This window comes from Poecilia reticulata, chromosome 13, assembly GCF_904066995.2.
Source record: "Poecilia reticulata chromosome 13, P_reticulata-male-v2, whole genome shotgun sequence".
In the NCBI taxonomy this organism is placed as follows: Eukaryota; Metazoa; Chordata; class Actinopteri; order Cyprinodontiformes; family Poeciliidae; genus Poecilia; species Poecilia reticulata.
Window position 1 is genome coordinate 19,848,509 of NC_088842.1, and position 16,878 is coordinate 19,865,386.

Sequence of the window (16,878 nt, forward strand, 5' to 3'; positions counted from 1 at the left end):
GATGTTTTGGTTAATTCTCTTTCTAGTAAGTGCAGCAGTGCGCAATGTTTACATAAAACATTTGAGCTCATCATACATGTACTGTATTTCATCTCCATATTTACAGAAGAGTAAAGTCCTTAGATTTTGTCTTAAAGTGGTGAAAAATGTATACACTACATATACACAGGCTCTCTGATGGATGAAATGAGTTTATACCTGTCAAAAACAATTTTGGTAAACTAGTGCCATTGGCTATCCCAGTTATGGATGTGATACTAGGGAACCGTCCATCCGCCAATATACCGCCAATATATCTATGAAAGTTTATTTTGAAAAGCTTTGACATTCAAAGTGGTTGTAGTAGAGATGCACTGAGAAACTGTCTGGTGACTGGAATCTGATAATTTTCTCCTTCAATGTCATTTCAGCTTTTCAGAATGAAAAAAAAAAATCATTTTCTGACCAGTGAATACACCACACCAAAGCACTAAAAATTGAGCACTGACAATGATGATGTCAATTTTCTGCACCGTGTTAGAATTGCAGTTTGCCTGTGGTTGGAGTTTGGCAGTGGAGGAAGCGAGCAAAGCTTTTTAGTCCATGTTGGCTTCCAAATATTCAGCTTTTGTAGTGCAAGCAAGAAGAACGTTTAAAACATTTTATTGCAAGCAAAGATGTCATGGTCCTGCTCTAAAGCCAAAAACATGTACCTGTTGATCCGTCTGCATCTTGCGTCCGACTATCCGGAAGGCGTTGTTAGAAGGGTTGTGAAAGATCTGGACTCTGCTGAAGGCTTGGGGTCCGGTACCTGCCGGGAGCCACTTTTTACTGCCATCATCGTAGATCATCACAGTGGCCCGAGCCTGGCAAATACTCGACTCACTGCAGAACACAGGAAAAGATGGAACAACACACAGAATGAATGTACAGCACTGATGGTGCAAATCTCAAGAGAACAAGACTCTTAGAAGAAAACAAATACTTAATTTAAGGTGTACGGTGCAGGTTCTTAACTCAAGCTTCATGGTAAAATTAATTTCTACCTGCAACCTACACAAGACAAGTCTAAAAGTAAAAGAAACTTATACAGAACTTTAGAGTTGAGTCTTTTTATGAGGTGATGAATCATCAGAACTTTGTATATCATCTGCATTTCCAATGCACTACATTCAACTATTAATACACATCTACTTTGGATATAGTGAAGGATGTTATTCAGCTATCCTCATCCTGTTTAGCCACTAAACAGGATGAACACACATTTCAGAGGCACCATTTATTATGTAAACAAAAGTGGCGTTGTGAGCATTCAAGATGTGTCAGTTATTTTTATTACTTATAACTAATAAAGCACTGCACCAAACACACGCTCTTGTCACACCTGATCCCCATTTGTATGTGCTTGTTTCTTTAAATGATCTATGTTCCATTTTTATTTGTTCATTTTATTATCAAAATCTGTAGTGCTGTAGTCTTCATCAACATTTTTAACTTTTGCTTTAAAATTCTTCATGCTGAATGTCGTGCTTCTGGGAATCGGCTAAAACAAAAACAAAAAAAGTAAATATAAGGGAGGGAGAACGGAAACTGGAAACACCGGATGGACAAACGAATGAAAAAACACGGGATTCTAAACAAAAACAGATCCCGTCAAAACCAGTCTGGTCTCATTTTTTACCTGCCCTGTCATGTCCCATTAGAGTTCTCCTGCCAGTTAATTCAGGTTCTAACAAAAACCAAATGGCATAATCATGAGCTAATCCACATAGTGAAGAATAACTGATATACAGGATGGTATGCTAGACAAACAAACCTAAACTGCTGCCAAGTGCTGATTTTTTGCAGGAAAAAACCGTTTGGTTTGATCCTAAACGAGAGGAGTAGGTGAGACAACAATGGGGAATGACAAAGACAGGAAGCTGCGCAGAGTGCCGGCAAACAAAACAAGGTCCTGGAATCTTCCACCTGCTTTACATCATCGCTGAAGATGGTAAGAACACAGTTGCTTCTCACTGGGAGAGGCAGCAAAAATATTTGTGCATGGCTTTCTGCAGGCAGGATCCAGTTACAAATCATTCATTCCAACTAAAGTTGTGCACATATTCTGTGCCAAATAAGAAACCCTAACGCACAACATTCATTGTCGCATGCTATTTGTCGTCTTTACCATTTAAAAACAGCCACAAACCAGGTAATTTTTCAAATGAGCGGAAACGAAATAAGGATTAAGTAATAGTTGTAACATGAAAGAGAACGGGAAGTGAGGAGCAAACAGTGGCTGACTGTTCATTCCAGTTTTCTATCATTCCTCCCCCTCATCTCCTTGATTACTTCCCAGGCTCTCCCTACAGTCTCCTAATCCATCTCTTCCCCCTCTCCCTCCATCTGTCCCACCCTTGATACAATCTGCTACTTCCTGTGACAAAGCACCAAAGACACAACCCACTTCCTGCTGCCTGCACTGCCTAATAAGGACTGCTCCAGTCTGGGCAATCGATGCCTGCAGAAATACAGTGGTGCTACATTTCCATACAAGTTAAAACGCATAAATCTGGTCAGTATTAACCTTTAAAGGCGATCTGGCTTCGTTGCCAACAGCAAAACTAAAACTGTTTTATGCAGTGTGAATAAGTGTTGCATCTTAAGCCAGGAAAAGGTTGGATGCTTACTTCAATTTGTTGCATTGAACAACATCAGATGAGTTTAAAAGGTTAGCACACGGGAGATAGTTTTGGATTTGCTGTAAATCAGAAATGAGCATTATGTAAACACCAAGCCCCTTCCTGTGATTGTGATGTTTGGCACTCGCCTCACACCGTGCCCACAGGCCTGAAGAGAGCTGAAACCTTTTCCTCCCTGTTCAGGTTAGCTAAGGCCCGTTTATGCATTTCAATGTTTACCTTAACTACTGTAAAACAGAAGGAAACGGCTTTACACAAAACATCAGCTGTTATCAAATAGTGAATGCACAAAATGAAGATGTGACACAAATGTTAGCAAGCTGCAACATTTGATATTTTTAAATCAGTACACAACACTTGTGAAACTATGGGTTTATTTGCCATCTTGTCAGATGTTCACTGGAATCCAGCAGTTTGCTTTATTGATCCACTCAGAACTAAGGTACCCTGTGGACATGGAAACTGCAATATATATTGCTGAATGAGTTATTTATAGATTAAATTAATAAAAAGTAAGAGTCAACTGAACTCTTATTTATACAGTTACCAATCAAGGTGGTCATCTTTAAACAGCAACAATAAATATTCTTTACCCTGAATATCTGCTAAACTAGATCTCACAACATGAGTCACGTCTTCACTATATCACTGTCTGCAGTGTTGCATTCATATTTGGATGCAACATTTGGTAGAATACCATGTTTCAAGTTTCATGTGTTCACACTCTGCATATTGGCAACAGTAACACAATTACATATTTTTATGATATTGAACGGCATCAATTTTGAGGAAATATCTACTACTTAAACTATTAGTCACAAACCAGGGAGAAAGCAAGTCCAAAAACTTGGCTGTATTAGCGCTATATTCGGTGCAAGTCATTTCCCTCGCCTACACATTGGCTTCTTCTTTTCTCTTATCCATTGTTAAGCCTGTAGTCATTTAAGCAGTCAAACAATCTGTCAGGTCAGAAAAAATGTCCACCTTTTTACTGTTTCACAGTTTGACATCACACAGTCTAATTACTTACACCTAGCTCCCACCTTATATAGCATTTTTCAGGTTTGAAATAGCACCGGCACTGGACACCAGTAAAATATGAGCAGCCTTTCAAAGGGCACACTTTTGACCACAATTTCCCTGAATCCCCGCTCCCCAGCTGAGCTGGCCGTAAACCTAGTTGATGAGTTTTTTGGCCTAAGACTGTCAGGAATTAGGAAGAAACAGTTTATGTCTAAAGGAGGATGTGGGAGACTTTGTCACAAAAGCGACTAAATGTTTCCGTCTTAACAGATTTATGAAGCTGTTAATGTTACATGATTTCTTTCAACATCTTGTGGAACATACATGTGTGTGATCGTGGAGAAAATCTACTTTTAATATTGACCAATTTCAACTTTGATAATTTTAAATGAAATCCAGCTAATGAAAATGAGTTTGTGGTTAATTCAGCAATTGTTTCATATTTTTTCCAATAACATTCATAAAAAATATATCACCTTGCATACAGCTATAAAAGCTCACACTTCCTGTCTCGACCACATTCACATCCTTTCTCGTTTCAGGCTTGTGTGTTATCATGAGAAACTGCAGCCAGATTTGCTGCAAATCTTGATTCGTCAAGTTGCATGCACCAGTAAATAATATGATAATGTGTACCAGAAGCTCTTCCGTCTTTCAGTCGACATGTCTGAAGAAAATTACTTCCACTTTGTTGACACTGTGTGACCTTTTTGTAACCTGATCAACAGTGCTCAGGTAACAAATCTAGGTTTTTAAACATGCAAATATTAGTATAAATCAGCACTGGTTGCCGTCTTGTTTGTTCACATTGTGGTATAGGATATTTGCTTTACTGGTGATCAGGGGAATGATAGAAATCAATTGCAATCCATTTGGAAATTATAGCCTTGAATTATTTCTTATTCATCATTATTATTTGATTATTACCATGTTATTAAAAAGAAAACATTCTTTCAAAGGAAGGTATGAAAAATGGTTGAAAAACTTAAAAACTATCCAAGATGTTTCTGGGATTTTGAATCGCTCAGCAGAGAGCATCTCATCCATCCGACAGGAAGATTTTAAAATAGAAAAACTTCTGCTGAATAAAACATACATCAAACATATAGGCAAACTGTAATTTCCTCTGGTCTCTGTTACATCCAGCATGTTGTGCTGGAAGGGTAGATGGGGTGTATGGGAATTGGGAGGGGACAGAGACACTGGACTGGGAAACAGATGCATATTTAATGGCAGAGAAAGCATGGGCTCAGGAGCGAGGCTGAGTGGCCGGCTGCATTATTGATACAACTAAGGACACTGAGACTCTAAAAGGCTAAGTGGCACTAGTGCATGAAGACATAGACTTGCACACACTCTCACACCTGTCATCCTGCCAACATGTGTGTCCGTGCTGACCCCGTCGACTCCGTATGACTATGACGGGCTGCAGGGGGCCGGTGGAATAAATCACCACAGCCAAAGTGATAAACAGGCTATTTTTTGTACTTCCTTAAGCCAAGACTGAGGGCAGCTGTGAGCAGTTGACTCAAGACGATTTCTCATAGGCACAGAGAGTGCGCACACTGATGGCCCAGAACAGATCTTGGGCACCAGCTTTTAAGGCTAATAATTAAAAACAGGCTTTATTTACAGAAAATACATTTAAAAAAATAGTAGGATTATAAGCAAGTTGTAGTCCGTATTTGATTAATCACAGCCATAGTGAGTCTCTTCAGTTAACGAGGGGTTAACAGGAAACCCCGGCGCAAGGCTAGAACACGTGCCCTGTAGAAAATGTCTGTATAAGGCTCTGCTGTCAGAGCTTTTCTCCAAATGAGCTGGCAAGTACAGTCAGGCCCAGTGGCTCTTTTCTAACTCCTCTTACCTGATGCTCCCTCTGCCCTTTTTAACCTCTTAAAAATAAAACAGTTTCAGACCATATAAAAACTTGAGCAAAAATACTTTTGACATACCACACAGGTCAGACAATTAGAAAAAAAGAAGTTTAAGAAGTTTTATCTCAAATTCTACGCATCCTACACAGAAATAACAGTCCTGTTGCAATGTAAAAAGTGTGATGCAGAACTGAATGTATGTACCTATGGATCTCACACTGAATATTCTGAATATATGTATTCAGCTCTGCACAATATATGTATTTGCAATCAGTATTGCACCAATCAAAATTGCAATCACAAACTGCTTGAATGCAATATTTATATATATGCATCAACGCAATCGATATCTCCATAAGATGAAGATATTGGCCTATTTAGTGCCAAAATGCACTCAATAACTTTTGACATTTGCTATTTACTGCCCTTGATTTAAAGTCCAGATATGTACTTTTGTGGGTCAGATGCATAACCGCATGGAGTAATGGGGAAAAAAAGGGTAATGAGAAAACTGTGGATTGGAAGTAATCAATATCATCATCATTGTAATCTTCAGTAATAATATTGCACTTTTGTTTACCGATATTGTACAGCTGTAGTCAAGAGCTACCGAAGCATGTCTGTCTGGTTCAGTTGACAGGCTGGGCAAAGAGAGCCTTAGAGAACTCTGGAGGAGCTGCAAAAGTTCACAGCTTAGGTAGGAAACCTTTGTTTCCTATCTGTGTGTTAATGTACACACAAACTATCAGTCATGGACCCCTCACACCTGGCCTTACTGTAAGAAAAAAAGTGATTGTTGAAATAAACTGGTAAGAAGTTCTCTTAGCATTTTGACTCAAGTAATAGTGGAAGAAATGTGTTTGAATCTAAAAAGAACACGTTCTAATTCTTTTTGACATGTGAAATGACGGATCTGGCAGAAACACTCTGCATATCTCCAATGTGAAGCATGGTAGTGGCAGCATTATGCTGCTACCATCATGCTAGGTTTTGGGCTACAGGGTACTTATTTTCATCTTAATTTTGTTCAGATTTCCTTCTTAAGGTTTTACCTAACAGACAGCCAAGGTGAATCAAACAAACAGCAGAACTAGCCCTCCATCAACCTCTGTGTACGTTTTCACAGCTCTGGTGATTGATTCAAACACAACTCAGAAGAAAATGTAGCATTTAAATGGGTAGATCTTGCATAGCTGTCATACACCTTCCATGAGAAACAGTGATCTATTGTTCCTTGGCAAAGTATCAGACAACCCATTCATGCCAGAGTAAAGACAGACAGCATGTCACTATGTATGTTTTTGTTGTGAAAACTATGAGGATACTTCCACTTCATCCTGGTGGCTGTTAAACATAAACTATGAACTTTTCCTGAATTGATAGTCATGTCTTATATGCATTAATAGGCTGGAAGACGAACAGGTGATTTGAGAATGAAACCCAGCTGCCCTTAAGCTGATAATATAGTAAAGTTTACTCTGAGCACCCATTCATGTTTATGTGAGGAAAGGCGCTTTTGTTTTTCACCACAGCACCTGAAGGGCTGCCAGCAGGTGAAGCCGGTTTGGCCACATTTGAAACAGTCTTGAGTGTAAAAAGAAGTGAAACAGGGAAGTGCTTTAGTTAAAAGAAGTAACTTGGAAAACCCAGCACTTCACAGCACACAAATACTCATTTGAGTAAAGTCTAAACCACGCAAGCAAAGAAAATGTTTCCTTTTTGGTCAAATTACAATAAAAGCAGAATCCCTATATTGCAACTGTGTGTATTCTACCATAGAAAATAAGATGCACTTGTCTTGGTATGAAACACACTGAACTGAGGTCATGGTTAAGGATGCAACAAATTATTTTGGCAGTCGACTAATCTGTCAAGACTGTTGCGATTAGTCAAAGATTATTTTAATCCACCTCTGGTTTCCAAGCAGTAACCTTCTGTTCTCAGCACTTTTACATGTCTTGCAACACTTTCTCGAGGTCTCCATGTCAACATGGAAATTTCCACAGTTAATTCAAGTAATGCCATAACAAATATGCATCTTAAAAAACTTTAAAATTACTTTAGTAGAGGGATGTTTGAGCATCATTTAGCCATCATTGATAAGCCCAAAGTCTGAAATACTTAAGTTGGTGAAACTGGATAATTCCACCCTGAATTGAGATTTTAAAAAGGTAAAAAAAAAAAGCAATCTTACTGTTATAGAGCACCTAAGATTTTGACAAGGTTAAAAACTACAACCGATTAATTAAGTGGATAATTCTACTCTTAAAATTATAACAAAAGGTATATTAAAGAACTGCACAATTTATCAAATCACAATCATTATCATTGCAATGTGACAATGAAAACAAAAAAGAACGTGGCAATGAGGAGTGCATTGGAGTGAGCTCTACTGTTGAACAATTCAGCATCAGTTTGACGTTTGACTAGAGATAGTTAGTGCTGATTACTTAAATCTGTAAAAAAAAAAAAAATACTTTTTACAAATTCCTTAAAAGCTCCATTGTAAAATCAGAAGCTGACTCCTGCTAATAATTTTCATCAGCGAGATCAACTCGCTGATGAAACTCGGTATTTTGTTTATTCGGTTGTCAAGTCCCATCCTTCAGTCAGCTAGCTGGTTTACGTGAAATCAGGACAGCAATCAATAGAAATAGGGTCAAATATGAAGCCTTTAGAAAATACAGATTGAAATTTGTTGGAAGAAACAAATGTGAGTAACAATGGGGAGAAGCAGCAAATTAACTCCAAACCATTTCAATGGTGAAGTTCTTGTTCTCTGATGCTGATTTGGGTGAAGTAGTCACATACAAACACCGGTTGACTCTAGGCTGAGTCATCAGACTTTACGTCATGCTCAAGTACTCTTCAGGCCATGTTTTCTGATTAGTTTCCAAACTGCAATGTACAGCTGTTTATGGCTAAATGCCCAAACATTGAACAAACTTCCTCCGATGCAGCTTATAGTCTTTTAATCAGATTCACAAATCAATACATGAAAGTAACAAGAGAAGTGGAAATTTAATGGACTACACTTGTCTTTTTTTTTTTTTTAGGAAACGGGAAGGGTGGTGTTTTTTCTGTTATTTTTATTCAGCTGTTTAGAAATGAAAAGTGACAGTACATCGGAACTCACTTGTCTGAAGATGAAGTCAGCTGTTTTTGCAATAACCTTTAGTAAGAATCTCATTTAAAAACATGGAAGTCATTTCCGGGCACTATCCAGCCCTCTTAGAGCAGGTTAACGGTTTCTAAAATCTACACATCTCTGAGACGCCCTTTACTGTTGATACTATTTAAAGTTCAGTCTGTCGTGCTATTTTCCTAATATCTATGTCATCTCACACTTGGCAACTTGCTGCAAAATTAACACAAGCACACTTTCGCACCAAGCTACTGAATCAACGACACAAAACAGGCATTCAGGCCGTCTCAGCTAGTCGTAAACTGTAAATATCTGAATGAAAATCAGATGCGTTTTTGACCTTCCTGATTAAAAAAATTAAAACAACCTTAAAGCATTTCCTGAATGCTGACTCATCATTCATGACACAGAAAGGAGTTTTTGCCAAAATCATCAGGTTGTTTTTTTGCTTGACCACTTGAAGAGCAGAGATGAATTCCTTCCTGCTTCTGATGCGGCCAAGGCTGTGTGGAATGAGGGGGGAGAGGGGGGAGGGCAATAGAACTGGCACTCTCAATGCCCATATTTGGAATGAAGTTACCTCTGTCCTCTGCACTGAGCTCAATTCCTTTTACAGGTCGGAGCACATCCTCCCCGACCCAGGCCAAGGAGGAGGAGAGCTCCCTCTTAGAAAAGAAACAACAGGAGAAAACTCCCAGTTTCAGGCTGCCCTGACTTGCACGCCCCTTCCCTTTCCACTGAATGAGTAAAGAAGATCCCTTTTCCTGCTTAATCATGCTTCCTGCAAACGTGGGGGTCTGAGAATGTTGATGTTGGCCACATTATAGTCGACTATCACAACCATGGTTAGTTTTTTGAAGCAGGAAATTGAGCATTGGCCGATGAGATTCTAACTGTATAACTCAGACTAAAAATGACGTTGGTAACACAAATTCCAAAGAAAAATGTATAACACCATTTGACTGCTTTCCTTTGAAGGCAGCCTCTTCACAGCTAGTTAGCTAATTTGTTGACTGTGGTTTGACAACAGCACAAAATTAATAATAGAGCTGTACGGTACATTGAATACTGCAATCAGAAATGACAACTTGGATGCAATGTTTGCTAGGATTTCAAGTTTGTGAATTTTTACACTGTATTGATAATATATTTGGCCAGTTGGCTGGACTAACTGCCCTGAAGCCAGAAGGCCAATATTTACATGTACATTTTTTAGGGGTTAAAATGCTAAAGTTCACAGAGAATGTCGGGAGCATTGTGTAATGGTAAAGTAAGCGAATAATATCAAATTTCCTAGTGTTCTGTGCCCTAATTAATAATAAAATAAGAGGCGAGTGGAGCAAGCAATAACTGTCCATGTTTTTAGTGTAAAACAGCCTTTGGCTTAGCCAGCTGACAGATAATGTGTAGCAACAGGTAGAGAAGGGCTGAGACTGCTTTAACATGTAATTCATAATACTAGACTGAACTTCTCTAACTTCAACTCTTTTTCTTGTACACTGCGTGGACTTTTTGAAACAGCATTACAAAAAGTTCTAGTGGCTTTGTACCAAACCTTTTAAGACCTTTGTACACTTGACACTGGTAACCAGTCATCAACTAAGGTTTAAAAAGTATCGCTGGTCAAAAATATTTGCGTGGGAAACATAAATATCCCCTAAGTGGAAGCATCAGTACACAAGATTATTTCTATCGCAGTCAATGCACCAAGATATGTTCACATGCAGAAATAGCTAATCTTTTAACAGAACAAGTAGACAGACAGGCCTCTGTTAAGCGTGTCCTTTCCCGTGTGGCAATAAACCTTTAGTCAACACTAGGTCAAAGTCTCAAAGAAAGCCGGCAGCAGAGCCTGAAGCAAGCTCAAGGCTTCCTCTGAGTCTGCTCTTTCTGATGCAGCCTCTGTCCATCAGCAATCACCATCTTCCAAGATAAGAGAGGCTGTGATCTAAGGACTTGAGTGATAGGAATGTTAACAATGGCTGGCAGCATAAAGCTGTTTCTATACTAACCGGGTTCCATTATGTTCCATTAAGCAGCGGACCCCAGATGAACCCTCTGGATCTTTATATCCATTAGCAGTGCTGACCATACAGAACGTCCATCCCCATAGTTAAGCTTTCGTTTCGCTGGAATGTTAGAGACAGACTCAGTCAAACCAAGAAGATAATGTTCCTCCAATTTATCTGCAGCGGGGAAGATTCAGATATCTGCAGTTATCTCCACATGATGATACTCTCTGTTCAGTTTCACTCAGTTTTTATACAATAAAAACACTTCACTCCTTTCAACTGGCCAAACATGATATTGGTATATAGAGTCTGGATGCAACACCCTCTCAAATATTTAATTGAAGTAGTCCTTATTGTAAATTAAAAAAGGAGTATATTGTTCCCCGTCTAATATATTCAGTGTCTTAAGTGAATGTGGATTTTAGCTACAACTCAATAAAAATCCAAAGGGCCTACAAAATTTCCATGAAAGAATGCAAGGTCAGGTTCAGTGTAAGGCGACACCATCTTTTACAAATGTATTTTTATTGCTATTCATGACACAATATGACTATTACGAAGAACTGTCTAGACTGCAGTAAGTGTTGACTTATTTAAGCTACATAGATCTAGACTGGAAATAGTGAATTTTATTTCCTTGTTTCAGGCAGCTGAATCCTTCCCTTCGATCAATGTTTGCTATAAACTACAAGTTTAAAGACATCAACATTCATTTGTTTAGTGCTGTAAATATTCATCACAATATTCACCAAAACTATCACATTTTTCTAATATCCTATGGCAAACTGCTCCTTCAAATGTCTCAACACAGGGCTTATCTTAACACATGTGAGTGCGAGACTTTTTTTAAGGAACAGAAACCTTTTTCACACGTTTGTTTCAACTTGGGGGAGTGGTGGGGGGAGGAAGAAGAAACCTTTCTGAAGCACTTCTGTAGTAATGCACTCGAAACACCAAGCTACACTGGTTAATTTTGTGCAGACACGAAACAAGACGACATAGTGGAATCATGTGGGCGACTGTAGTCATCTTTGAAATCCTGTGCTTTATATGCCACCTCAAATGTCACACCAGTTCAGTTCTGTCGCTTCTTCAACAGTACAGTGTGGCATAGTGTCAGTTTATTAAATGTGTTCTCCTCAGTTCATTTTAGTAAAATTAATGTGCAACAACAGTGGCTCAGGACCTGCTTAAGAGGTGATGTTTAAAAGGTGACAAATAAGACATTCCACAGTGAAAAGAGACTAATGGCAGGTAAAGGGCATTTCATCCGCGATCTATGAAGCAGCAGCTAAATACTGGATCACATCAGTTCTGGTGAGAGGTTGCTTAAGGGTTGGCATGATATGTCCATTATATACTTTCCTTGTTGAATAATTTAATCAATTCCTAGCACATGTAATTATTTTTCTTATATATATATATATATATATATATATATAGCATATTTTAATACATCCAAATCAAACTTATTTTAATGTTTTGGAAAAATGTCAAGTAGTAAAACTGTCCTACCACTGAAGTCAAAATGATGACGATTATAAATGGAACTTTAATGGTAATGAACTTAAAATAATGCTCTGGTTTATTCCATTTCACTTATCTAAAAGCTTTTACATAAACCAAATTTTACAAATACCAATAGTTGTGACGCTATTTACATAATTGAAAAACTTAGAAGTTTTTATGTTGTTGAATGTCACAAAAATGTTCAAACTTATGTTCCTGTCAAGAAGCTTTAAAAAAAACTAAAGACAAAAAATACATTATGTAGCTCTCTTAATAATAACAGTGGTTTGTCAATTAACATATTACTTCCTCATAATTAATTTTGTAAGGAACTGACGTGAGAAACTTGTGTAGTAAAAGGGGTAAAAACTGACAGGGCATTTGGTCAGCTTTTGGATTTTATGAACTTGGCAGACAGCTGGAACTAAACCAGATGTGTGCCAACTGTAAAATAGGCCTTAACAATAGGAGAAAAACTACGTTGGCGACTGTCATTCTGACCTCAACTTCATAAAATAAAGAAACACCAAACCTGAGTTTGCAGAACTGAGAATCCTTTCAGAAAGTATTTGGCTACCACTTAAAAAAAATTAAAAATTAAGCTATTTGAGTTTACATGAAAGTTGGAGAAACGCAGGACAACATACCCAGTCTTTTGTTCTGGATATACTCAACATGTTAGAGTTTACAGAAATGAATACAAATGCACATTGCACTTTTTATCTGTAAACAACTTTGTAAATGGTGTATCATTTTCCTTCCACTTCTGCAGCACTTTATGTTGGTCTATTGCGTAAAACACTTATGAGTTTGTGGTTTAAGTGAGAAAGTTCAATGCGTATAAATACTTTTGCAAAATGTAGCACATACAGCTCTTGAAGTACTAAGCTAAGCTATAAAAAGGTATAAAGAAGTTATCTAACGCCACATTAAAAACCTAACTTTCTGCTGGTTATTTTACATTTTAGGATACAGTGTTATAGTATGCTTGCTTACTTCTTTTTATAAATTTCCTACATGTAAAAATATTGGCAACTTTTGAGTAAAATCATCCGTTTTGCAGCCCCGACTTTGATTTGGATTAGGCAAGAGATAAAAAAGCACAGCTGGATTTGAAACTGAGTAACAAAAATGTGCTTTCCTTTTGTGGCCATGCAACTGTGTGCATGGGAATCAGTTGGTCTTTATTGAAATGTTTACTCTCCATTTACATCTGTAGCAGAATGGACTTTACCATCAGCTACTAAACTACTTTACACAAATCCTACAGCTTACTTGCAGGGCTTTAGTTGAAGTACCAACTATGATAATTTATTTAAAGATGGTTGTCTTTCTAATGCTCTGGTTTAATAGTACTGTACGAATATTTGCTTACTGCATCTAATATTAAGGTTTTAAAACTAAGCGAATAGACAAGCATTTCGCACTGGCAAGCAAAAGCCAACAATATAATTAACTGTTTATTTAAACTATAAAATAAAAAAATATATATTAAAGAATAAATAAAATTTACATGAAAAGTAGATGCAGCAATCTAGAGGCACAACCCCAAAACAGCAGTTTCCACCAAGGAAAATGGCTTTGTCACAAAGCAGACAATGGAGGATTTTGTATATTGAGCAACTTGTGTAGCAAAGCGCCTAATCCAAGAAGCAGGCCAGCATAATGGCCTATTTATGAGTATGAGAGGTGGGAGGGCCAAGAGGGGTGAATTGTTTCAGAGAAGGGGGTAGTAGTGATTGGGCATTGTGGGAAACAAACACTCATGTCAGGACCATTTCAAATAACAGTGTGTGCATGCAGGGTGATCCTTTCGACACACTGTCACACCAACTGTACAACAACACACTGAGGGGGTCTTTTGAAGTGTACATCAACATGCAGCTCCTTTATGATGCATGAAATGAAACCATTATTCTTTTATTTTCTTTCCATAATGGATAAGAATTCCCACAAGCACACCCCAATTACCTCAAATTGGTATTGCTTCTGGGGTGCAGCACATTAAGATGTGTTTGGCAAAAAAGAAATGTGCAAGAACTGCTAATATTTTTTTATTTTTTTTTTACAAATTCTCTTTGTGCATTAACAGAGAAACGGATAAAGACAGTGACTGATGATGGAGCTTTGCAGGACAACCCAAAGTGGGTGGTGTCCTTTGCAAAGACATGTTCTCCCCCCCAAAAAAATCAGCAGTTTTGACCAATTATGGTAATAAATGACAAGAACAACAGACGTCAGACAGGCTGAAATTTGCTTGTGCTGCTTACATCAAAGAAAACAATCTGACTGTGCAAGGCATGAGGCAAACAAGTGGAGACCTGAAATACCAACACCAAAACATTACACAACGGTGCAGCAAGAACATGCTGCTGTTGCAACCCTAAGGAGTTGCATCTCGGCATCCTTACAAAGGCATAAATGTAATAACGCTGGTGCATTTCTTAAATAACAGCTAGTGGCCTGTTGGGACATGGGCTCAAGAAGAAGCGGAAGACGATTACAGCGAATCCGCTAAGGTCACAGTTTGAACCGCATTCCTATCGAGCTGATGCCAAAGGAGAGAAATGTGGTGTTAAGACACAAAAGAAACAACCGGGCAGGGCAGAGGGTGGGGTTGAAAGGGAGCGTAGGGGGGTAGTCTCCTCCTCACTGCTTTTAACACTGATCAATAAAAGGCTCTTGCAAGGTAGCAGGCAAGGAGTCCGCTCCGGAATCACTTCCACTTCATGCAGCGCTTCTGATCCAACTTCAGGATGCTCAGCAGACAGAAAAACAGCGGGTGAAGCAGATGCATTACACCTGTTTCTGTGTATTATTTCTTGAGCCCGAGGCAGACGCGAGGATGGTGTCAGACGGGACTGCACTTTTCAGTCAGAGACCAATCCACAGAGTCAGCGTGGGAGTGGAGAGTCACCTCTCTGACAATAAGAGTGAATCACGATGCAAATTGATGCACTTCCTGGGCCACCTAGCCCCCAGGATAGGAATCTGAAAGGCTGATGCAATGATCTGAACAGAGGAGTTATTGTTCACTGAGACAGTAATCCAAAGATAACAACAAATGCTTCTAAATCTGATAACAGTGAATCAAGATGCTCGGGATGATCAGAACCAGTTTCAGAACTGGGTCAGTAGTTGAACTATTGACCAACTGCCTGCACTTCTGTGTCAACATTTACATTCCAGAGCCACAATGAGCACTAGCGAAGCTGCATACCAGTCATTACCCATTATGCAAGGTGACATGAACCCCTTTGGCCGCAGCGGGGGGCCAGTCAAAGCCACAGTCATTTAGAGGAAGAGCTCCATTCACCAACCTAAACAGGAACTTCCTAACGCGACGTTAAGGAGGCTTCGGGTTAGCAAATATGCCTGACATGTGCGGTAAAGTCACAGGTATGTTTGTTTTATGGTTGGGGAAGTACTGCGCTCCCCGCCCCACAGCTTCTCCCCTTCTAACTGCAGAAGAGCAACTCAACAATCAGGCGGTTAGCTTATCTTATTGCACCATGGTTTATAACTTTATTACACACTGCTTGGGCAGAACAGCGTGCTGTCGCATTGTGTGGTTGGGTCTCTAGAGCCATGCTGTCTGCGTCATGCAAGGTTCCAGCATTTCAGAATGCCAAGGTTATGATGCAACTTAGGCACACACAATTATCACTGCGCATTATTTTAAGCAAGAGCCATGTTAAATGTGCACAGTTAATGCAACTCGGTGCAAGGATTTCAGGTCGTGCCAGCGGTCCCAGAGAGAAATGTGTGTCAAACAAATAGAAAGACTGCCCCGGACCTGTTGTCGCCATCAAGGTTTAGGAATGTTTTGAACGGATACAGTTTTTATGTGTCTAAAATGTTGCATCGTTTTGTTCCTACAAATTGGAGTCCTTTTTTTCTGAGACACCAAAGAACATGTTGAAGTACTTCCCTTCTCTCTCACATGTTGCTGTACACTGGCATCAGCTGGCACAAAGAACGCTGATATGCTTTTCTCTCTCACATACAACAAAACCAAATTGGGCCATTTGGAAATACTTCTGGTTGTGTAAAACACACAAAGTGATTAAGCTGAAAACAAAAACAAGAATACCCGCACCTTTTAAACCTGTTTGAGTAGCCTGATAGGCCAGCTAATTACCAGGCAAATACCAGCCTGTTATATTTGTGTTATTCTAAAAATAGCAGAACTGCAAAACAGCATAATATTTTTGCACATGAAGCAGTCTAGAACTGCAACTAATTTTAACAACTGATTAGTCTGCATTGTTTTTTGGATCTGAAATAAACATATTGTTAACAGAACAGAACACTGTTATAACAAATAATCGCAAGTCTTAGGTTGAGATCAGCAAAACAAATAGAAAACACAGGGCCAACCCATGAGATATATTGTTACAGATGGGGCACTGTGAAAGGCTGAACACACACAAAAAAAAAAATCTTAAAAAAAGAAAACTGGTCACTCAGGTTATCCCTACCAGACTCCAGTTTCTCAGTGTAACTCTCAAGGACATGCACTTTGAAAAGACAAAAAAAAAAAACCCAAACAAACAAAACAAAACTGCACACTAAACTAAGTGCTAGTGGTGTTTAAATGTGAGATCAGAGCAGCTCCAGCCCAGGAGTAGAGACTTCCAAGCTTGTAA

The 16,878-nt window shown here is 38.8% G+C and overlaps 1 protein-coding gene across 4 annotated transcripts in view; it reads right to left on the reverse strand.

The window, feature by feature from the left end:
* The window catches only part of vaspb (vasodilator stimulated phosphoprotein b), a 30,299-nt gene that overhangs the window by 12,179 nt on the left and 1,242 nt on the right, over positions 1–16,878 (reverse strand). For all 4 annotated transcript variants that reach the window (XM_081615114.1, XM_081615117.1, XM_081615116.1 and 1 more), the window contains one exon: positions 693–864. In XM_081615114.1, the coding sequence (XP_081471240.1) occupies positions 693–864 (172 nt within the window). The remainder of the gene's footprint in view (positions 1–692; positions 865–16,878) is intronic.